The sequence below is a fragment of the Lynx rufus genome, unplaced genomic scaffold, assembly GCF_022079265.1.
Source record: "Lynx rufus isolate CCGP_SWC_20201006 ecotype Redwood Valley unplaced genomic scaffold, mLynRuf1.p SCAF_4, whole genome shotgun sequence".
NCBI lineage: Eukaryota > Metazoa > Chordata > Mammalia > Carnivora > Felidae > Lynx > Lynx rufus.
In genome coordinates, this window is record NW_025814856.1 from 24,339,348 (window position 1) to 24,363,855 (window position 24,508).

The following is a 24,508-nucleotide window of genomic DNA, read 5'->3' on the forward strand; positions in this document are numbered from 1 at the left end:
AGTGCAATTGCTGGATTGTAGGGTAGTTCTGTTTTTAACTTTTTGAGGAGCTTCCACAACGTTTTCCAGAGTGGCTGCGGCAATTTGCACTTCCACCAACAGCGCAAGAGGGTTCCTCTTTCTCCACATCCTCACCAACACCTGTTGTTTCTTGTGTTGTTGATTTTAGCTATTCTGACAGGTGTGAGGTGATAACTCATTGTGGTTTTGATTTGTATTTCTCTGATGATCAGTGATGTTGAGCATCTTTTCTTATGTCTGTTGGCCATATGGAAAAATATCTATTCATATCTTCTGCCCATTTTTAACTGGATTATTCATCTTTTGGGTGTTGAGTTTTATAAGTTCGTTACATATTTTGGATACTAACCCTTTATCAGATATGTCATTTGTAAATATCTTCTCCCATTCTGTAGGTTGCCTTTTAGTTTTGTTGGTTATTTCCTTCGCTGTACAGAAGCTTTTTATTTTGATTAAGTCCCAATACTTATTTTTGCTTTAGTTTCCCTTGCCTCAGGAGACATATATAGAAAGAAGTTGCTATAGCCTATATATATCAAAGAGGTTACTGCCTGTGTTCTCCTCTAGGATTTTCATGATTTCAAGTCTCACATATAGGTTCTTAATCCATATTGAGTTTTTTTGTGTGTGTATGGTGTAAGAAAGGGTCCAGTTTCATTCTTTTGCTGTCCAGTTTTCTGAATACCATGTGTTGAACAAACTGTCTTTTTCCCATTGGATATTCTTTCCTGTTTTGTCAAAGATTAGTTCACCATATAGTTGTGGGTTCATTTCTGGGTTTTCATTCTGTTCCATTGATCTATGTGTCTACTTTTGTGCCAGTCGACACTGTTTTGATCACTATAGCTTTGTAATATAAACTTGAAGTCTGGAATTCTGATGCCTCCAGCTTTACTTTTCTTCTTCAAGGTTGCTTTGGCCATGTGGGGTCTTTTGTGGTTCCAAACAAATTTTAGGATTTTTTGTTCTAGCTCTATGAAAAATGCTGGTGGTATTTTGATGAGGATTGCGTTAAATGTACAGACTGTTTGGGGTAACATAGATATTTAAACAGTATTTGTTCTTCCAATCCTTGAGCATGGAATGTCTTCCCATTTCTTGGTGTCATCTTTAATTTCTTTCATCAGTCAGTGTTTTACAGTTTTCAGATAAGATGTCTTTCACCTCTTTAGTTAGGTTTATTCCAAGGTATCTTAATATTTTTGGTGCAATTATAAATGTGGCTGATTCCTTAATTTCTCTTTCTGCTGCTTCATTATTGGTGTATAGAAAATCAACCAACTTCTGTATGTTGATTTTGTATCCTGAGACTTTAATGAATTTGTTTATCAGTTCTGGCAGTGTTTTGGTGGAGTTTTTTGAATTTTCTATATAGAGTCTCATGTCATCTGTAAATAGTGAAATTTTTTCTTCTTCCTTGCAGACTTGGATGTCTTTTCTTTAAGAAAAAAATTTTTTTAACATTTATTTTTTTTTTTTTTAATTTTTTTTTCAACGTTTATTTATTTTTTGGGACAGAGAGAGACAGAGCATGAACGGGGGAGGGGCAGAGAGAGAGAGAGACACAGAATCGGAAACAGGCTCCAGGTTCTGAGCCATCAGCCCAGAGCCTGACGCGGGGCTCGAACTCACGGACCGCAAGATCGTGACCTGGCTGAAGTCGGACGCTTAACTGACTGCGCCACCCAGGCGCCCCAACATTTATTTATTTTTGAGAGACAGAGCACGACGCGGGAGGGACAGAGAGGGAGACACAGAATTGGAAGCAGGCTCCAGGCTCTGAGCTGTCAGCACAGAGCCCAAAATAGGGCTTGAACTCACAAACTGCAAGATCATGACCTGAGCCGAAGTTGGAGGCCTAACCAACTGAGCCACCCAGATGCCCAGATACCTTTTCTTTCTTTTTGTTGTCTGACTGCTGTGGCTAGGACTTCTAGGACTATATTAACTAACAATTGTGAGAGTGGACATTCCTGTCTTGATCCTGACCATTGAGGAAAAGCTCTCAGTTTTTCCTCATTGAGGATATTAGTTGCGGGTTTTTCATATATGGCCTTTATGATTTTAAGGTATGTTCTCTCTAAACCTACCTTGTTGAGGGTCTTTATCATGAATGGATGTTGTGCTTTGTCAAATGCTTTTTCTGCATCTGTTGAAATGATCCTATGGTTCTTATCCTTTTCTTTATTAGTATGGTGTATCACGCTGATTGATTTGTGAATATTTAGCCACCTTTGCAATGCACGACTTGTGGTGGTATTAATAGGAAAGAGCTTAATAGATGAGAAACATTAATAAGGACTCTCCTTGGTCACTTAATGGTTACTTAATGGAAAAACAAACCAATAGCTGAAAAGCAAGGTTTTAAAAGAGGCCTTTACTCCATGAGAACTTACCACATCTTATAATCTGTTAAATTGGCAGTAAAATCTAAGTGTTAAGTAATTATTTTTCACATGCTAATGAAATGATACCTTCTGCCCAAAGCCAATTGGATAGAAACTTCTACCCGGTTATAACTTTGGCACTTCCACGCAAGTCTGACATAAGATCTTACAGCTCTGCGCTGAAGTCTGGTGACTGTATCCTATGAACAGATGCATAATCTGTATACTTCTGTAGCTATTACAAGTTTCAAAGCTCATTTATTCTTTCCTCTATTTCCCAAAGTTTGGTGGTAGCACTACTTTGACAATAAAAAAAATAACGTATCATTTAAAAAAAAAACCAGGGTTTTTGTATCATAAAACAATCCTTTTGGACTTTAATGTCAATCTGGCATTAAATATAAATCCTATGAAATTAATCCTAGTTTTATTAACATAAAACAATAAAAAGAACACTTTGGTCCATAAACTTTCTCTTTGTTTTTTTTTTTTTCTCCCCTCTTGGTTTTGGTTTTAAAATATGACTGATTATTGTTACTTTCAAAAACAAACAAAAAAAAGAAATTTCAGGGGTGCCTGGCTCAGTTGGTTAAGAGTTCAACTCTTGATATCAGCTCAGGTCATGATCTCATGGTTCTTGAGTTCGAGCCCTGCGTTGGGCTCTTTGCTGATGGCATAGAACCTGCTTGGGATTTTCTCTCTGGCCCTCCCCTGCTTTCTCTCTTCCTCTGCCTCTCTCTCAAAATAAATAAATAAACTTAAAAAATTAAAAAAAAAAAGAAATTTCACAACACATACTAAAGCAATGACTCATCCTTCAAATTAATTCAATTAATCCTTGTTGATCATGGGTTCAGTGTGGAACTAGATGGCAGCATTCAAAGAAGTGAGACAGGGTCCTTGCCCTCAAGAAGCTTAAGAATATATGGGAGGTATCTGAAAAATCATTTTATGCCTACCTTAATCTTTTTTTCTTCTTTCAGTAGGCTTCATGCCCAGCATGGAGCCCAATGTGGAGCCCAATGTGGGCCTGAACTCATGACCCCAAGATCAAGACCTGAGTTCAGACCGATGCTCAACCAACTGAGCCACCCAGGCACCCAGTCTACTTTGATCTTTTACCTTATTACATTTTTAATATGTAGTGGAATCCATACTTTTCCCTTATTTTTAAACCAGTAGCATTAATTGCTGTGGCTCTTCTTAGAGTTTACTATTACTAGGTATACCTGTAATTAACTGGGTCTTGAGTCAATTTTCTGAGTTTGGTATAAGTATCCAGGAAAGATGATGTACTATAGGCATAAATACATGTTCACTTCCTAATTTAACTCAGAAACTGAACAGCTGGCACATCACATGAAGATCAATAAGCTCAAACACTGCAGTGGTTCCTTGGGCAGCTATGACTACTGTCAAATGCTACGTCTTTCTTTGATGTTTGAAAAAATAGAGACAAAACAATAGAATATATCAGTGTAATTCCACATTCTTTGTGGACATTAAAATAGCACCTCCGGGTCTGCTTTCATTTATTAAAATATTGTCTTTTAGTTATATCCACCTGTACACCATAAGCATCTAATCTTTGCACCGGTTGTTGAGCAGAATTTATTTTGTAGAACTGCAGCAAGAAATACAGTTGAGTATAGCAGACTGCATTGCAAATAGTCACAGTAGCTTTGCATTTAAGTTAAATTTATTGTTGCATCTCTCATCAGGGTTCAAACCAAAGGGAAACGACTGGTAAAGCAAGATGATGATAGATATCTGGTAACAGAACAAGGGTTAAACCCACACAGGCTGTAATTGTCATCCTCAAAGTGAAATCTGAAAACCCTGTCTAGTTCCTTGAGCGGTAATATCATCTATTCGTAGGCTTGTGACATGAACCAGGAATAGCAGCCAGCACTGCAGGAACAGCAGGACCTGTTCTCATTGCTTCCAGTGATTTTTTTTTTTTTTTTTTTTTTTTTTAAGGAGCTAGGGAACAGGGGCGGGCAGAGGGAAAGGACGGTCTGCCAGATCAGGTTTGGGCTGAAACGTTCCTTAGAATTTAAAATGTTAAACAACCAGACCTCTGGAATTTCTGAATATCCTAAGTTCTATTTAAAAATGTTCTCTTTTGGGAAAAATGTCTATCAACCCTCCAAAACACTATGAAGAAATTCTAATAAAAACGTGGTAGTTTATGCATTGCAGTAAAAGCAAGGCCTTTTTTTAGAGCTAATCAGAGGACTGGACAATTAGATGTAGGAGCAATTTATTAACAGTTCTCTGATCTTCCCCTTTTCAGAGGTGGAAAATTTATTCAGGGAATCTGTAATTCAAGCTACATTGGTACTATGGGTTTTATGTTTATCAAGCATTCACAATGTACCCAAGAGTACAGGGCTAAATATTTCTGCCCATCTGTGGTAATGCCCAGAGGAATTTGAAAAGACAAAAACATCATCAACAACAACAACGAAAACACCCCACAAAAAACATTGCTGTGCTTCCATGTATAAATGGGCATCAGGAAGACTTGCTTTGCAGACATTTTGAAATACAGCTATTCCATGCTTCACACACAAATCTGCCTGAATAACTAGGTGCAGATTCAACTTGTAAAAATGACATCACATTTTTTTGCACTAGGGAAACCGGTCCATCCTTCCATATTGCAAACAATTATATTCCTATCTGTTTTTAAACCCAAACTTTAGCTCACTGGGTGATCTTGGAAACAGCACTATTCTTTCATGCCGCATATTAAAAAGAAGAAATCTTAACAGTAAACTCAGAGCAAACTCACGTGCTTCAAAAAAGTAATTATTTAGACTAGCTCGAGCTCCCTGTTGTTTTCATTCCTGCAGACCACACACTTGCTGGGATGAAATATGGAGAGGAGGCAATGCTACTGTACTCGTCCCAGTAATAAAAACAGACATGATGAAGTGAGATGGGCCTCATACCCAGTGCCTGTGTCCCCCATCTATGCAGGACTGGGGACCTGGTCTGTGTGTGTCTGCCATTAGTCAAGAGAGTCTACACTCTTCACTATCCCTACAAGGAGGCATCTGGCCCAGCTCGGCACCAGTGAGGCCCTCTCCACAAAGCCTGGTGGCCCCAGATAGCTTTCTGCAATTCTACAGGCAAGGGGGACTCAAAGAAGCATCTAGGCTTTCAGCTCCGTGGTGTAGGAGCATAAAGAAGTGGAAGAGGCACAGGATTTGCAGTCCACACCAGCAGGGTTCAGACACAAACCTCATCACTTGCTGGCTCTGGCTCTAGGCGAGTTATTTAAGCTCTCCAAGGCTTATCTGGAATATGGTCCTAACAGGGATAGCTATCTCATAGGTTATTATAAGGATTAAATGAGATACATAACCTACAAAGCAATTATATAAAGCTAATTTACTACGTATTCAAGATATGCCAGCAGGTATTGCTATAATTATTATTGTCGTGATTACTACTTATTATTATTATTGGAGGAAATAGGCAGTTTGTTCAGCAGGTTTCATGGACTTTGATTTTCAAGTCATCTGTGCAAATCCTCTTCCTGTTCAATATTCAGTCAGGGAATGAGCCCTTTGAATTAGTCTCGAAGGCTCCATCCCTGTGGCTCCTGCCTGTGTGTGTTTCCATGACTGCATACCTGGACCTCTGCAGCATCTTCTCAACTTGCTTCCTGCCCCTAGTCCCTTCCTTCTCTGTCCCCCATCCTGCAGACAAGGAGAGTAATGTGTCCACGTTTCCACAGCTTGTCAGTGATAGAGCTGGGCTGTGAACCCTGAATCCCAGCTACTTAGAAAACAAAAGAGAGGCAACTGGATAGCTCAGTCGGTTAAATGTCCAACTTCAGCTCAGGTCATGATCTCACAGTTTGTGAGTTTGAGCCCCGCCTTGGGCTCTGTGCTGATGGCTCAGAGCCTGGAGCCTGCTTTGGATTCTGTGTCCCCCACTCTCTCTGTCCCTCCCCCACTCAAGCTCTGTCTCTCTCTCTCTCTCAAAAATAAACATTAAAACAAATTTTAAAAAAAGGAAAAAAGACAAATAAAACACAACAAAGGAAACATATCTCAAATTGATATTTAAAATCCTCATAACCAGATCTGAACTCCCATCCTCAGCCTTCTCTCCTGCTGCTTCCTCAGAGTATCCTCTTCTCTGGGCAGACTGATCCAGAGTATTCCCCAGACATTACCTGTCCTGTCATTTCTCCATACCTTTTCTCAGGCCACTGCCTCCTCCTGGCCTGCCACTGCCTCCCTGTCCCGCAGAGCACCCCAATCAGACCCAAGCTCTCTGGACAGAACACTCACCGTTTACAATATTCTCATGATATGGACCCATTTTTCCTGGTCTTCTCTTGCTACTAAGAATCTATCTCTCCCCATATTTAATGAACATTTGCTGGTGAGCAGGACGTTTGATTAGGTCCCTCCCTGCAATCAGAGGCCAAGGAGAGCTGGATCTGAAATAGGTGTCAACTTCACAAATAGGTTCAGGGGCTAAGGGAAGAGGCAACTCCCATTTGCTAACTACACAAAGACATTCAATTTAAAATCTCCAGAGATCTTAACCCTCACAACCATTGTAATAAACATTACAGTTTATTATTAATCGTAATTACAGATCAGAGAGGCACCTGTACAGAAGCAAGAACTTTTTTTTTTTTTTAATTTTTTTTTTTCAACGTTTATTTATTTTTGGGACAGAGAGAGACAGAGCATGAACGGGGGAGGGGCAGAGAGAGAGGGAGACACAGAATCAGAAACAGGCTCCAGGCTCCGAGCCATCAGCCCAGAGCCTGACGCGGGGCTCGAACTCACGGACCGCGAGATCGTGACCTGGCTGAAGTCGGATGCTTAACCGACTGCGCCACCCAGGCGCCCCACAGAAGCAAGAACTTTTAGAAATCAAAGGGACCTTAGAGTGTATTTCATGTAAACACTGCATTTTATAGGTTAGGAGAGTGAGGCAGAGAGAGAAGAAGTGACTTGCAAAATAAAAACATGACTTGGCAGCTTCCAAGCCTGGAAACCAAGACCCCTGGGTCCCATCCATGTCCCCAGAGACCCTTCACTCACCCAATCTCCTAGACATTATGGGAGAAAACAACAAGGGAAAGAGAGGAAGAAACAGATGAACTTACAGCCTCTTCCAGGTGCTGCTGATCTGGATTATCATTTGGTGTGTGTCTCAAGATTTCTCGAAGAAGCAGAGGGTATTTCACTAGACGGCTTCTTGGAATATCAAGAAAATTCCAGAGATCCAGTTTGCGGCTAAAGGGGGATTCTAAACATCGTTGCAGGAAATCCTGGACTCGGTGATCTTGTTTTTTGTGGTCCAGCAGAGCCTTGGCGGCTACTTGATTGCTGCAGTAACTGTCGTAGGAGCTGAGACAAGGCAGCTAAGAAAAAAACATCAACAGAGGCTTGGAGTGTGGAACTAATTGTGCTCTGAAGCTATGAGCTAGTATCACATGTGGGGACTGAACAAAACTGGTCTCCAGGCCCAGCCAACATTCCCTTATCTGCATGGCTGGAGGAGACAGACTAGTGGAATTTTCAACCAAGAATTTTTTTTTTAAGTTTATTTATTTTGAGAGAGTGAGTACATGAGCTGGGGAGGGGCAGAGAGAGAGGGAGAGAAAGAATCCCAAGCAGACTTCGCGCTGTCAGCACAGAGCTGACTTGGGGCTCGAACTCATGAATCATGAGATCATGACCTGAGCCAAAATCAAGAGTTACACCCTTAACCAACTGAGCCACCAGGCACCATTAATAGAACTTTTTAAATAGCAGGGAATGAACAGTTTTAGGCTTTAGCTTGCTTGAGGGACAGTTATTTTCTTAGTTGTGTATTTACTTTCTTGATTGTTAAGACCCCATCGTAATTTGTTTGCGTTTCTGCCAATCTAAGCTAGGAGCAAAAGAACCAGAATAACTGTATACGCATACAGCTCAAAATTTTCCTGAATTTCCAAAAGTATCTGGTGAGGGGAAAGCCTCCTATCTTTAAAAAACAAAACAAAACAGGATTTCTTTTAAAATCATTCATAAGAAACTCATCTAGAAGACCTAGTGGCATAAAAAGAAAGCAAAGTGTCAGACTCTAGAGCCCTTTGCATGGCTCCATGCAAGCATCTCTATATTAGTTTAAGGTTACCTGATTCCAAGGCGGACTAATTATGAAGAACTCCAGGAACTTAAAGCCAAATTACAATTAGTAAAAGATTAGATGCGGGAAGCATTTAGAAACATCTTTTAAATTAGATTCTTGGCTGTACCTAATGGTTAACATCACAATACCATGCAAAGAACAATTTAAGCTTAAAGACTTCGGAACACTTCTACTCCTCTATCTTCCTTCCAGCAAAATACTAATTTCCCTGATATGTCCCATCAGTCACATTATGCAAACACAGAGTCAGAGACCCAGTGAAAGGGCTGTTCATCTCCCTTTTCCACTCCTCCCTATTAGTGGCACCCAAGACTCACCATCTTAATGCATAGGCTGTCAGCTCCCAGAAAGGTAGCAGAAACAATAAAATGCAGCCAATGGCCCCCATTGTGTTTGCTTCTCTCCCTTGGATTAAGAAGCCACATTTACCAGGACACCTGCCCTATGGAGGGATTCAGTGCAAGAGGGGCTTTAATTTCTGCATCCTCAACACTTTGCATTGGACCTATCATTCAGCAGACATTCAAACTTTATATTCCAAATGAACAAATAAATGAATGCTTAATAGTTACCAGATTAGGTAATATTTGATGGTCTGGGAACATGGCTTAAAAATAAATTGTGGCAACATCTGAACAATGGGTCAAGTATAAATATTGTGGTGTTTTTTTGGTACCTCTTATTGAAATTATTTTCTCAGCAACTGAAACCAAACAAAGATACCAAGGAAGTAATGTTTAAGTCCACTGTTGAGTTTAACATTCTTTGGAAAGGTCTACCTTCCTTATGTGTCATAAACACAAAAAGCAAAAAACAAAAAAACACAAACCTTTGTGTTAAAAAAAGAGCTGCAGAAATTCTTTCCTCAACCTTATATCTGAAAGTAAATGATAATTGCTACTTACACACACACATACACACACACCCCAGATGTGGTATTGTGGCTTGTAATTTAGATTTTCAGAGTTAATTAAAAAGAGCTTCAGGCCCTCTTAATTTCATTTCCACTTCCTCGCCTTTTGAAAAGACCTGGAAATGCTGAATGTTTTCATTACAGAGAAACAAATCAGCAGTAACTGTCGGATGTATACTAGTGAGGAACTCCAACCACACTGCTGCTCACCGTCCAGTGGGCCATTCCTCTCTGATCCTGCCATTCCTGCTGCCATGGCAACCCAATCCAGCTCTGGTCCTGTGTTCACACCTGACAGGGTGCTCATTTCCTGGGCAAGACCTGAAAGGCTATCTGGTTCAACCCACTGGCTAGAAAAGGCCACAAGTGATCTGTAACTTGTTAGAGAATGAAGAATGTTCACATCTTGGTTCCCAAATACATGCACATTCACTTATATAAAACATGAGAGGTGATAACACAGTGGTTAAGAGGGCAGACTCTGGAACCAGGTATAATTATGTTTCAAAGCCTAACTTGGACAGTATCAGGTGACTCTTCTGAGCCTCAGTTGCCCCACTTACAAAAGGCATATACTATTTTTTAATGAGCTAAGGCAGATAACAAGTATGTGAGCCTGGTTTCTGGTTAAGAATCAGTAAGTACTTGGGGCGCCTGGGTGGCTCAGTCGGTTAAGCATCCGACTTTGGCTCAGGTCATGATCTCGTGGTTCGTGGGTTTGAGCTCTGCCTTGGGCTCTGTGCTGACAGCTCAGAGCCTGGAGCCTGCTTCGGATTCTGTGTCTCCCTTTCTCTCTGCCCCTTCCCAGCTCACACTCTGTCTCTCTCTCTCCTCCAAATGAGCCTGGAGACTGCTTCAGACTCTGTCTCCCTTCCTCTCTGCCCCTCCCCAGCTCACATTCTATCTCTCTCTCTCTCAAAAATAAATAAACATTAAAAAAAAAAAACCAGAATCAGTAAGTACTAGCTATTGTTATTATTTATCCCTGGGATATTTTTACTGCAGAAATTGTGGTTTAGAGAAACAAAACCACTTGCCCAGCTAGAGACAAAACCGGCCTGAAGCATGTTCTTCCCCCACCCTTCCCCCCAAAGCTCTGAACTACACAACATGTCTTTAAATAGACTATCAAGAACTTATAAGGGAAACTCTTTCACTTTTAGAAATTCTTTCTAACTCCCTAACATTGTGAAAAGCAATAGAACAAATCTGTTTTTTGCTTCCATGCACTCTGCCTCTCTCTATACAATTAAAATGGAATTAGAACCAAATTAACACAAGAACTTGCTGCTTGGAGAACTTATCAATAATTTTATTACTGAAAAAATGTTAGCATGAAGGTAAGTCACTTGGGAGGTTGTTTCTGTGCGATGGAGGGGTGAATGAAATCAGGCCTACCTGCCAAGGAGACGGATCCTCAGAGACCACAGTGACTCCCTGAGAAAACCACCACTCTGTTTTAGGTCTTCAAAGTACAAGTAATTGATTCATCTAAGGTCAAAAGGACTGGTCAGGCCTGTCCCACTTGGGAGGCTCATTTGTTTAAAAGGGTTTCTTTTTTCACCTTTTTTTCCTTGAGGGAGTTGGAAGCTGGGGGTGGGGGGCGGCAAATAAATCAATTTTTCATGGGTCGAATGGGCTCTGACTTTTTCTCATTCAGAGTCCACTCAGATGTTTATTTTGTTCTGTTAAAAAGACCAGAACTCAAACAGATGTACCACTTGGTTTACAGTTCCCACTCGCATGCACACATCTGCAGTTTAAAGAGGGAAAACATTTAACAGCTCGTGGGGCCTGATCAATAAGGGCCGTTCTCATGAGGCCTGGTCACAATGGGCTGGTTGTTTAATCTTGGGCTGCTCTTCAAGCTGCAAGTCCTCATGTGATGTCTGAAGGGTTCAGATAGCAATGGGGGTAGTCACATTTCCTCTGAGTGTGTACAGAAAAGGGCTGCAAAAGCTGCCCCCAGATCAAACCAATTTCCTAATAAAAGTGGCAGACATTTATTTCAGAAAAAGTTAATTACGAGGCAAACACCAACACTTTTGCTTCTGGCATGAACTGACAATTTGTACGTGATGCCTAAGGAAACCATGCCATCCTATGTTGCCTTCTCATCAAACACAGAGCAGGCATCCTGCTAATTCTGGTGTGCAGCCTCATTGTCCCCCACCCCCCCTCCCTGGCCATCAAAGCAGCCCACAGACTCAGGAAGTTTAAGAAATATTGAGGCAGAATCTCTCTTCTCATGACACCTTCTCTGTCTCCAGCTGGCTGGCTTTCTTTAGAGAAATTTCTTTGAAGGCTAAAGAAGTTAAAACATCTACCACAGCTTATAATAAAATGACAGTCAAAAATATAAGATGAATGCCTCTCCTGAAATATTAAGGCACATTTTCTAAATTATTCATCTCAGAACATTGCTTGTCTTTCAGGTGTCCTTGGGATATTTTGGCCTCAGTGCTAAAATTGACTTGTGAACTAAAGCTATCTCAGTCATGAAACCCTCAAAATTTCTTGATCAAGGAAGTAATTGAGAAGCAGAAGTTAAGGGCACCTGGGTGGCTCAGTAGGTTGAGCATCTGACTCTTGATTTCAGCTCAGGTCATGATCTCACGGTTCGTGGATTCGAGCCCTGTGTCGGGCTCCTTGCTGATAGTGCAGAGCCTGCTTGGGATTCTCTCTCTCCCTCTCTGCCCCTCCCCTGACTCTCTCAAAATAAATACAAAACTTAAAAAAAAAAAAAAGAAGCAGAAGTTAGGATAAGAGATCAACATCAAAACGTAGGAACTCGAAGACACAGGAAGTTTAAAATATAAATACAAATGTAACTGGATAAAGAGAACTCACATGATAGTAGGATTTTTAACCTTCACAAAACCTTCCCCAAACAGTGGAATGACTTTAAAGCTTGCTGCTGTGGCACTTCCTGTCTATTTTTCTGGAACAATGTGTGGATCAGAGACATGAGAGATCTAATCCTGCCTGGAAGAAGTCATGGAAGTGATCTGCTTTTATTACCCACTTCATAACAACTGAAGACCACTTGCAGCTGGGGTGGTGCACACAAGACTCCAAGGAAACCGAAATGTAGTAACAGGGAATGGTGAGGACTGGGAAAATAGTGCATGCCTGGACAAATGAACAACCGCATTACACACCCAACAAAACACAGATTCCACCCAAGACCATAATCTGTTGACCCATAAGCCCCTAATCTAAGGTCACAGTTGATTTCTTTGTTCAATTAGGAAAGAGAATGGGTTATTTGGGATGAAGGTCAGCATAATCCCAAGCCTTCCTATGAAGTTACTTATAATCAGATGTATGCTGAACATTAACAATGTTTAGTACTACTTACTTATGAAATTACATTTTACCATGAGAGTTTTTTGGGGTTTTTTTTGTAGCCTAAACAAAGCACTTTTTTTTTTTTTTTTTTGGTGGTGGTGGATAAGAATATGTCTCTGAATATTTACTGCAGTAGAAAGGGTAATAATTGTATTATTAGTAATTGGCCTAAATTGGATGTTAACTAGTTTTACTTTACTTGATATAAAACTAGTAACTGTTTCATATGTGCTTTTACTTACTGCCAAAGGCCAAGTTATCTTTCAATGCTATGAATTCATAATCAGGAAAAAATTGTTTCCATACTTTAAAGAGATAAAGCCTAAACAGAATGATAAATTTTGCTAAGAATTTGCCATTTAAATTTCTTCTGAAGTAAAACCAACATTTGCCAACAAAGAAAAGTCTAGCTAAGGTGCGCCTGGGTGGCTCAGTCGGTTAAGCGTCTAAACTGTTGATTTCAGCTAAGGTCATGATCTCACGGTTCCTGAGACTGAGCCCTGTGTTGGGCTCTGTGCTGACAGCTCAGAGTCTGGAGTCTCCTTGGGATCCTCTGTCTCTCTCTCTCTCCCTCTGCTCCTGCTCTGCTTGTTCTCTCTCTCTTTCAAAAATAAACTTAAAAACAAAAGAAGTCTAGTTAAATGAAACTCCCATCTACATTATTGAAATTTATTTTTAATCAAGACCAGAGAATTCTTCTTACCCAGCCCACGAGGATGGGACCAACATGTTCAGTGGAGCCATCAGGCTTCCGAGCGTCTCGAAGCTGACTAAGGAGCTCTGGTCAAGAAACAAAAAAACAGCATGCTTATTTTATTAGGCATTCAAATATGAACAGGACTGGAAGTAGATTCTGGGTTAATCAAGTTATTACATAATCATGACTTGTAAGATGACTCAATTAAAGCCACAAGTCATGACTCATTGTGTGAACAAAATTATACCTTCATGTAGAGGAATGAGAGAGTCCAGTGTTCCGAAAATTTGATTCAACTCTTGCTCTGTCATTATGGAGAGTTTTAGCATGGGGTCGTGATAGGCCTGCATAAGAAAGGCAAGAGATGGAAGCAAACGTTTAAAATCAGAGGAAGTGGGGCGCCTGTGGCTCAGTTGATTAAGCATCCAACTCTTGATTTTGGCTCAAGTCATGTTCTCACGATTTGTGGGTTTGAGACCCACCTCAGGCTTTGCGCTGATGGTGCAGAGCCTGCTTGGGAATCTCTCTCCCTCTCTCTCTGCCCCTGCCCCACTTGTGCGCACGTGTGTGTGTGTGTGTGTGTGTGTGTGTATGTGTGTGTGCACGCGCGCTCTCTCTCCCAAAAAAATAAACATTAAAAACATTTTTTTTTTAATCAGAGGAAGCAAGTGGTTAATGTAAAATGGCGTCTGTGTCTGTGAGGCCCTACATAGTAACAAAATACCTGGCTCTCCCCAGACAACATTTCCCATAATGCTATGGAAGCAGCAGATGGGTGTAGCTAGAACAGATAAGAATCTAGTATTGCCTTGAGCCTTTTGCGGTTGTTGATAAACCAAAGCAGATTTTTAAAAAGCTTTTTTATTCTAATATAGCCTACATTTAGGCAAGGGCACAAATCCTAAGTATAGAGAAGATTTGATTCATATGATGTTTTAAAAATTTACTTTATTGAAGATCCTGCAGCTTAAAAATATCTGTTTATACAAAATTAGTTACTAGCAGGTTCTTTTTCAATTAGTCCATATCTAAACTAAGTAAAGGAAGAAAGAAAAAGTGGTGGCATCCTTTATGATTGCTTTGAAGCCAAGACAGCAAAATCTCTGTTAATCCTATCACCTCTTATTAATGATAATTAAACAAGAACACACAGTTATAGGCCACTGTAATAGAGCACAAAGACTCAGATGGCACCATCCCTGCCTCCAAGGATATTTATAAAGCTCATTGGGAGATAAGAAAAACACATGGATAATTAGATATATGTTTAAAAAATAGCTCAAGATTAAAAACAGAAGAGATATCACATAGTAGCAAAAATCAATCAAATCATAACTGCCTCGAGGGTGAGAGAATTAAAGCTGGAGTATTCAGAGCAGATTTAAGATGAGCTGTCTGAATGGAGAAGGAAGCAGTAAATACTGGTGAAGAATGAACTGAGATTTGAGCTAGTTCCCGGAGGACGGCTGGATGCGGATGGTTGCAAGGAGAGGAAGGCTCTCCAGGAAGGTAGAACCGCCACAAGCAAAAGGAAGGCAGTGAAACATCCTTAAGGTGCTTAGCCTTGGTCTTGACACAGGAAGGGGGAGCAAGGTATCTCTCAGAGTTAAATGCCTTCTCTGTCATCTCTGTCTTCCTCCTCCTCCAGCCCCACCTAAAACTCAGTTTCTTGGCTGTGTCCAAGCAAAGCGTGGATGGCCATCTCCCAGGAATGCTACAGAGGACACTTTATATCAGCAGGAATCTGGACTAAGGACACGTAAGAGAAGGGAGGCATCTTTCCAACCCTTAATTCTTTAAAGAGGCTGGGAATATTAGATGAAGGAATCTGGATTTCAGCCTTCATGGGGGTCACTGAAATGGAAAGGTTTTGGGAAAGCTTTGTTGTCAAGACTATACAGGTTACAAGGCACAGGTTTCCTCTCCCCTCCGGCACACAATGTAATTAAAACACACGTTTCTATATAAAAGACCCTAGCTTATATGATAGCATGCAATTGTCTCACTTTACCACTCTCTCTACTTAATCAAACGACCTTATTTCTAAGACACAGTTCCAGTTTCAGACATCCACACCCTCTCTTCCATGGGTAAGGAGGCCCCACGTGAGAGACAACGAAATATATGTAGAGCCAGGCCTCTGTGAACACTTTCTGATTAAACTCAAGTATTACTTGAGGTGCCTTAGAGACATGCACAGGAGAACCCTGACAGACACCAGGTCCAGAGAACCTTCTTGTTTTGAGCCATTTCCCCCCTACTTGGTTGGTGCAGTTTCTTCTCAATTGTTGATGGCCTGTCTTAGTCACAAAAAAGAGTTCTCATACGGCACAATCTTAGAAATGTGAAATTACCTAGAAGAAGAAAAAAAGGAGGTGGCCCAAATGACCACTGGATTCATATTTACCTTTTTTGCCAATTTCAAGTCCTCTATCAAGTCTTCTTCTCCTTGGGAAAGCTCAAAGATTGCCTATAAGCAAAGAAAAAACACATCCACTGAACATTCCACTTATGAGACCAAATTCAAACAGCACTGGTTCTGTTGCCCAAAGCCCCAAATCTACCAACTTCTTAAGTATTTTTAAAGGATTCTTTAAAAAGTTAAATTAACCTGTAGCAAATGCATCTAGTAGCTAAAACCTATAAAGGACAATTTTTGCAAAACTTCTGCATAATGTGCTTACCTGTTTGTGGGAGAAAGAGGTTTCACATATGTTTCTAACCCAGGAAGTCATCTTTCATGTTACAGAACTCGGGTGCCGCAGAGCAAGAGGGAATTATTTTAGGTAAAATAATGACAGTTGGAATCTGCATCTCTCGTGTGCGCAGCAGCCATCATAAATGATTTCGGGGTCTGTTCTCAGTGATGGACATGGAAGTATTATGAACTGGGCCATCACAATTTGTCTTTGCTCTACTCAACAGAAGGTGAATCTCAGGAGAAAGCTTTATTCTTATCAGCCACTTGTCTTGAGGCTGGAATTGTAGGAAGAATCCAATATTTTATCACTCTAAATGTCTGGTGGAGTTAATTCATTCTAAATTACTTTTCAGCCCTACACAGTACAATAAATAAAATTCTAGGAGCCGGTTGTGTGTAAGAGTGTGTAAATGGACCGTTTCTAATTTGGCTCTGCTAAGCCATCATAATTGAAGAACTATAATGCGTAGAATACTTTTTCACTCATCTGGGAGTCTAAACTGTTGGCAAACATTAATTGTTGAAGGGTGATACGTTTAGTCCTTTAATAGGAGTAACGGTTTGGGGACTACTACATTTCTTTCAGACTAAAGGGAAGAAGTGAGCAGGCTTGGCGAGTGCCCTCCATGTCTGGGGCTGGTGGACTATAAGACAACGAGTTTGTTCTCAGGTAAAGCAGGTGGAGGCAGAATACTGTACTAGAGGCCAGTGCATGGTGGCCCCTCCTGAGGCCCAGTAAAGCCTCCATATCATGCCCTCCTGGCACTCTATCTTGTTAACCTTTTACTTTGAAATAATTATGGACTCACAGGAGAAATTGTAAAAATAGTGTAGAGAGGTCCTGTGCACTTATTACTCTGCTTCCCCCAGTGGTGGCATCTTCCGTAATTACAGAGCATTACCAAGACCAGGAAATGGATTGGCACAATGCAGTTAACTAGACTTTATCTGGACCTTCCTCAGATTTCCTTATACATCTGTTTTACTAGAGCTCACTTCCACAGGCCTGACTGTCTGACTTCCAAATGTGGCCTCCAGGAGAGGAAAACCCCAGAACCCCATACTGAGAAACACCACATTCAGATGTTTGCTGTGGGGCAGCACACTGTCACCATGAAGACCATGGGCTTTGGAGTAGGACAGGACCTGGGTTCAAATCACAGCTCGGTAACGCTGTAGATGGGTGAATTTATATTCACTGTGCCTTAATAATCTGATCTGCAGAATCAGTCCCTCCTTCCTTCCTTCCCTCTATCAGATTGTACAAATTACATATTTATACTATTGACACTTGGGAAAACACAAAAAAGTTACAAAACTTTTGTGTTACAAAACACAAAAGCAGAAAATTTTAATGTACCCGTAATACCATCTTTAACCATCATTAAGATCTTGCCATGTTTCTTCACAGGTTTTTTTCAGTGCATGTATTATTTTTAAATGCGTTAAGTGTGCTTTCACCTAGCATCTCACTTTATTTATTTTAATGTCTATTTGTTTTTTGAGCGAGAGACCAAGCGTGAGCAGGGGAAGGGCAGAGAGAGAGGGAGACACAGAATCCGAAGCAGGCTTCAGGCTCCGAGCTGTCAGCACAGAGCCTGATGTGGGGCTCAAACCCACAAACCATGAGATCATGACCTGAGCTGAAGTCGGATGCTTAACTGACTGAGCCACCCAGGCACCCCTTAAATGCTTTATTATTTCTTTTGACTAGATAATACATTAACATAATTCAAATTTGGGGCGCCTGCGTGGCTCAGTCGGTTAAGTGTCCAACTTCGACTCAGGTCATGATCTCATGGTTGGTGAGTTCGAGCCCCACGTCGGGCTCTGTGCTGACAGCTCGGAGCCTGGAACCTGCTTCGGATTCTGTCTCCCTCTCTCTCTGCCCCTCCCCTGCTTGTACTCTGTCTCTCTCAAAAGTAAATAAACATTAAAAAAAAAACACAACATAGTTCAAATTTTATAGTGTACATATGGGTAGGTGGTGAAAACTTTCCTTCTAACCTCCTTCCAGCCACCCAGCTCCCTCCCAGGAAGCAACAATGTTATTAGCTCCTTGTGTGTCCTTCCAGAAATATTTTATGATTCTACAAGCAAATATATGCACGTACACACATACATTTATTTTTCCTTTCTTTTACATAAATGGTAAAAGAACATAACACACCCTACTTTGTGCCTTGCCTTATCCACTTAGCCATCCGTACATGCGCATCAGCACTTGTGTTTCTGCAGCTACGTAGTCTTCCATGTACAGAGACATATTATTTAGCCTGTCCCTGGCAATAGATGTTCAGGCTCCTTCTAGCACTATTATAAACATTACTGTGATGAATATGCTTACATACATATCTTTTCATCTGTGTACAAGTGTGTCTGGCAGATAGATTCCTAGAAAAGAATGGCTGAGTCCAAAACCTAGAAAGTTTTCAAGTATTCCTTTTGTCAATGTCAGGTTTTCCACAGAAATAGATGTTCCAAGGGTTTCACTGGATGACGCACATTTGAAGTGTTTTGGCACAGCCTGGCACCTGACAAGCTTCCTATAAAGGGCAATATTACCACAGTCATTTAGGGCCATTGGTACCAAATATTCACATGTAATGAAATTAACTGCCTTCCATAGAAAAGTTTTCCACAAAACAGAATCAAAGTTTTATCAATCAAATATCTTAAAATATTCTAGAAGTTGCTATCAAAATATACCTAAAGTGATTAACTTTGTGAGCTCCAGGATCCTAAATAGACACTTCCTAATTCATTTTCTTTGTAAATTCAGGTTTTCGCATCAGTTTCTTTTTAAAGCAGGAACCACCCACCTACCTGGGTGCTGGTTTCTTAGTTCCTTACAAGGTTTGACACCCCCATTTGTCCTCCTACAAATGCAAGGAAGAATTGATTCGGAGCCTGTGGTGTAGATAGACCCAGTTTGGCTCTCGCCTATAGTGCATTTTGTTCCAGACACAGGGCCAGCTCCTGGGTCCCAAGCCTACCTCCTGACGTTTGATTTCCTTGGACGGAAGCATCTGATTGACGCACACATCGAAGGTCTCACTCCACAGCTTGCTATCTCTCCGCTTCGTGCTTGAGGGGGCGGCATTTCTGGACCAGGGTCGGGGGGTGAGGATGTCAGGACGGCTCTCACTGCGGAAGCTAATGGAACGCTAAACAATGAGAAAAACAAACTGTCATGGGGGCAGTGGCAGGACTAGGGTGGATCATTTGAGCAGCTTCCTGTCACTGACAGAACATAAATCAGATGTTTGCAAGAAAGAAAGGACAATGCCACAAGGCCTTTTGGGAAGTGGGGCATTTTCTTGAGCCTACGTGCTAAGGGAAATTGGGCAAAGGGGCTGCCTTCACACATGTGCTGGGAGTATCCGTTCTGTGAGACCTGGACACAGCAAAGAGACATGCACGGAGGCAGCTCTCAGGGGAGCCACGGGCTCCTCTTTTTTTCCAGGAGACAGCCCCTCTTCAGAAGAACAAGGGTTAACAGTAGTGGATGTCCTTTACATCTGGCCAGTATTCCTATTCTTCTCTTCCATCTAGGAACAGAAGCCTGCTATCCTTGGGTATTGGGTCTGGTGCGCAGTTAGGGTGGGATCCCCCAGACCTGACCAGTCAGAGTACTCCTCCACCCCGGTTCAGGGAGCACCACCTGATTCCCTGAAATCTGCTAAGTGGTACATGGGAGAAAGAGTGGAAGGGTCTTTATTCCTTTGGTATTGTGAACTTAAGAGATAACATAAGCAGGAATTTCTTGCCACAACTCTCTCTATTCACGTGGTTAAGCCTGTTTGCTGTTGTGAAGAATAAAGGGACACACAGAATGAAGGAAAGAGAGAGAGAGAGAGAGAGAGAGACTGATGGAGGGAGGGCACAAGCTTTACCCACACTGTTTAAACCTCTGGATCCCACTGTGCATGAAGCCATTAAGGGTCACTTTTATTTATTTATTTATTTATTTATTTATTTATTTATTTATTTATTTATTATTTTTTTTAAGGGTCACTTTTAGATTAAGGGGCTAATACATTCCCCCTTCTGTTTACATTAATCTCAGTTGGGATTCTGTCAACTTGAAAAGTACCAATAAATATACATACTAAATACTATCTTGACAGCAAATGATGCCTGCCCTGACATACTTTATTTTCCAAAGAGGTTCTAGTAGACTTCAGGGTGTTCTAACTACCCAAAGTTCACCCTTGTGGCTGAAACATGCTGTCAGAGTGCCTTCTCATGACAAATACAAATGATTAAGAAGAAAGCTAAGTGCACCATCTTCAGCCTTCATCATAGAAGATTTCAACACACTTAAACTTTGCCAAAGCAATGAGGTGTTTCTGCACTCAAAACCACGTTCTCAATTAGCAAGGCAAGGCTGTGGCCACATGTCTATGGCCTTCAGTGAGAAGTTCCTCAGTTTGGCATAGAAAGCCTCTTGTAATCTAACCACATTCTATATATCTAGATTCACCTCCTGCCACTCACCCGTGAGTCCTCTATTCTCCAGCCCTACTGGGCAATCTGCCATTTCCTAAATGAATCATGTTCTGCCATCCCTCTGTGCATCCTTCAAACAGTCTTCTTTTCTGAGAATGTTTTTCTTCCATTTACTAGCTGGCCAACTCCTAAGTGTCCTCAGGATATAACTCAAACTCTTCCCTTAAGAAAGCCTTTACCAATGTTGTCCCACTCTTTCCCAGGGCAATCTGGGCACATCTCTGACGCAGCAATGATCACATTTTGTTATACTTCCCGGTCACCTGCTCTGACCTAAAAACTTCCTGAGGGCAAGAACTGATTTTGATTGTGGCATATATGCTGTCATCACTAAGATATTCTAGCTTCCAAATATTTTGAGATTCAACAATAAAATTTAAGAAAGTAAATTTTATGAGAGCTATTCAACGTAAGGGTATTGTTAAATAAGTTATAATTCATCTGCTTGACAGTATATTATCTAGCCAATTAGACAGTTCTGAGATAATTTTAACAGCTAAAAATCCCTTCTATGTAAGTTAAAATCAGAACTAAAACCTGTACATGACTACTGTTTGTAATTATGTAAAAAAGCACAAGAGCTAAGATATAAAAGGAACACCACAAAATTCTTTTTTTTTTTTTTTGCCTGATGACATTATAGGTGATTTTTATTCTAGTTTATAAATTTTTTTTGTAATTCAAGAAAAAAATGAATAAATGAAAAATGTAAAAAGAAACTTCTAAGGGGCTTCAAGGTATTACCACAACCTTTTAGAAGCAGGAAGCTAGCTGTTTGCAAGTAGCAACATGAGTTCCTCAGGCTGGCACAGGCATCCATCAGCCCCTGGGCTCATTAGTGAGCTCATGATCACTGGACCAGCCCTATGCTGGTCAAGAAAGGACTTGCACCAAATACGCAGTTCACTAAAGGTATCTTGCAAATCCTTGTGATCTCTTGAAAACAGGCCCTTATAAACAGTGACCAGACTAATGCTTGCAGATCCTCACTACTCAGAATCAATTAGCCACAGGCAGGGAAAGGTCAAAACAAGCAAAGTGAGTCATCAGGTTACTCACTGATCTCAGTTTTCGCTTCTGATTATAGCTGGGGTAGGAATTAAAGAGCAGAAAGAGAGGAAAACACAAAAATAAGATTCAAAATGAAAGACATTTTCCACTTTCACTTGAATCAACCGCCCACTTTGTAACAGTTTCAACCCCTGACCCAACTTCAAATTCCCCCTCCCCACTGCCAGTTTGCAAGGAACTTACACTAACTTTAAATTTTCATACATTACAGAAGTATATAAATTAAGTACAAATCCCCTCATTTTCCCAAGTCTACTTTCCGGAAGTAACTGCTACTAAGTTTGTTCTAGATCTTTCCAAACCTCTTAAATGTATTTGCCAACAATCACAAAAAACCAGAATGTTTTCTCTTTTTACTCAACAATATGTCTCTCCATGTTGGTATATAAGACTCATTATTCAAAAAAAAAAATAATTTAGGGGGGTGAAAATCACATAACACAAATTAGCCATTTTTGTGAACAATTCAGTGGTCTTTAGTACATTCACAATGCTGTACAAACACCACCTCCATGTAGTTCCAAAACATTTCCATCATTCCAAAATCACTCTTTTTAATGGGTGCAGAGTTAGTATCCCATGGTCCAGATGGACCACATGGATTTAATCAACTGCCAACTGATGGACATTAAAATCGTTTCCAGTGTTTGGCTATTACAAAAAGTGCTTCAGTGAACATCAGTGCTGCTATTTTTGTAAAGCAAATTCCTGAAGTAGAATTCCTTGGTTTAAGAAATATCAACATTTTAACATTTGATATGCACAGTCAAATTGACCTCTAAACAGCCTGTTTCAATTTTATTGTCCCCAGAAAGGTATATGAATTACCTTTTTCCATACTCTTATCAACAGGATATTATTATCAATCTAATAGAGAAAACAACCACAGTTGATGCTTACACAACATGGGTTTGAACTTTGAGGGTCCACTTACACGATTTTTTTTGATAAATACAGTCCAGTACTGTAAATGTATTTTTTCTCTCTTATTATTTTAATAACATTTTCTTTCCTAGCTTACTTTATTGTGAGGATACAGTACAGAATACATATAACATACAAAATATGTGCTAATTGGCTTTTAGGTCATTGGTAAGGCTTCCAGTCAACAGTGGGCTATAAAGTAGTTAAGTTTTAGGGGATCAAAAGTTATATATGGATTTTCAACTCTCTGTGGAATGTGGGAGATATTGGTGTCCCTAACCCCTGCATTGTTCAAGGGTCAACTGTATACCTTAACTTCAGTTTCATGTTTTGAATGTAAGACTGAGCACATTTTCACGTATTTCTTGAAAAATTTCCCAGAGAGTTGGAGATTTTCTTCCTTTGCAGTTTGGGGGGAAAAGAGAGAGGTGAGCTGTATTACTTGAGCTCTATTGTTAAGAATTCTTTGTTTTGTGTTTCCTCAGTGATTGCTGGGCTTAGGAACAAAGGGGGAAGAGACTGGGTAAAATTCACATATATCACTCTTTCTGTGCCTGCCCATGTTTAACAATTCTGATGAATTCTCTCCCATCCTCATAGCCACCCACAAGGTAGAGGTTTATTCCCATTTTACTGATGAGGAAACTGAGGCTCAAAGGGGCTAAGGTACTTGTTCAGGCAGGATTCAAAACCAGATCTACCTCAGTCCACAACCTGAGCTCTTTCTACCTTGAGGGCTGTGTACCTGCTACTTACATGCAAATCATGCATTGTGGGGAGGTTTCAATGATATGGGCCCTGGCCTTCTAAGATTTTAAATCTAGTTAAAGAGAGGGAATGCATTTACTCACTTTTAGGAATAATTACTGAGTGACTCTTTGACCAATCAAACTTCAGATACACACCTTTAGTCAGGCTGGATTAAAAGAAACATTTTGATATTTTTAACTCCATTTAGGGGGAGGATGTTGAAAAGAAGAATCCCAAAGAAGCAATAAAGAGTGCTGGTCAGGTGTGTGGTCAGCAGCTGGCCAGCCCACAGCCAACTAGGCCCAAGCCATGGGTGGGTGGTCAAGACCACGCACCATGACCTGCACCTCTATCAGTCCTCAGTACAACTGGGCACAATTAGAGGAGAGGATTGGAGCTGGAGGAGGAACATGTGACTACACAGGAGAAAAGTCCCAAAGAAGAGGATGCCTCTTGAAAGAGGAAAACAGCCATGTCCCTTCCAATGCCTTTCCCCCTCCTCCTGCTTTACTTTTCTCTATTTTCACCATGTGCTGTGCCCTGGTTTGTTTCAGACATGTCTGTTTCCTCCCATTTTAGGTAATCTCCTTGAAGGCAAGGATATCTATCTATTCTGTTCATTGATGGACTTTTCAGCAACTGGCACGCACATGGTAGGATCTCAACAATTTTGCTTACTGAACAAATGGCATGTTTGTATGTGCTGGGCACAGTGAGGGCAGCTTTAGAGCCTTGTATAGCCAACAAGTAAGGATTGCTACTCCTGTTTTACAGATGAAGAAACCAGAGGCTCAGAAAGGGTAACACTTCCCTGAAGGTCATACAGCTAATGAATGATGCTCTAGAATTTATACCCACGTCAGTGGTGAACTCAGAATGACTATACAGGTCTGGTCTATTTGAGTCCCCTTGTCCCCGCCCATGCCCCTGCCACCAATTTTAACCAATATCCTATCCTCTTCCCCTAAGGTAAGTTTCAGAGTGTGGTGGGGTGCATGTGCCCAAAT

At 40.8% G+C, this 24,508-nt stretch overlaps 1 protein-coding gene across 2 annotated transcripts in view; it reads right to left on the bottom strand.

Annotated features, from left to right (window-relative positions):
* Positions 1–24,508, bottom strand: part of ARHGEF3 (Rho guanine nucleotide exchange factor 3) — a 179,742-nt gene that overhangs the window by 9,173 nt on the left and 146,061 nt on the right. For both annotated transcript variants that reach the window (XM_047094551.1, XM_047094553.1), the window contains 5 exons: positions 19,241–19,411; positions 15,951–16,013; positions 13,791–13,887; positions 13,550–13,626; positions 7,552–7,809 (listed from right to left, as the gene is read on the bottom strand). In XM_047094551.1, coding sequence (XP_046950507.1) covers positions 7,552–7,809; positions 13,550–13,626; positions 13,791–13,887; positions 15,951–16,013; positions 19,241–19,411 — 666 coding nt within the window. The remainder of the gene's footprint in view (positions 1–7,551; positions 7,810–13,549; positions 13,627–13,790; positions 13,888–15,950; positions 16,014–19,240; positions 19,412–24,508) is intronic.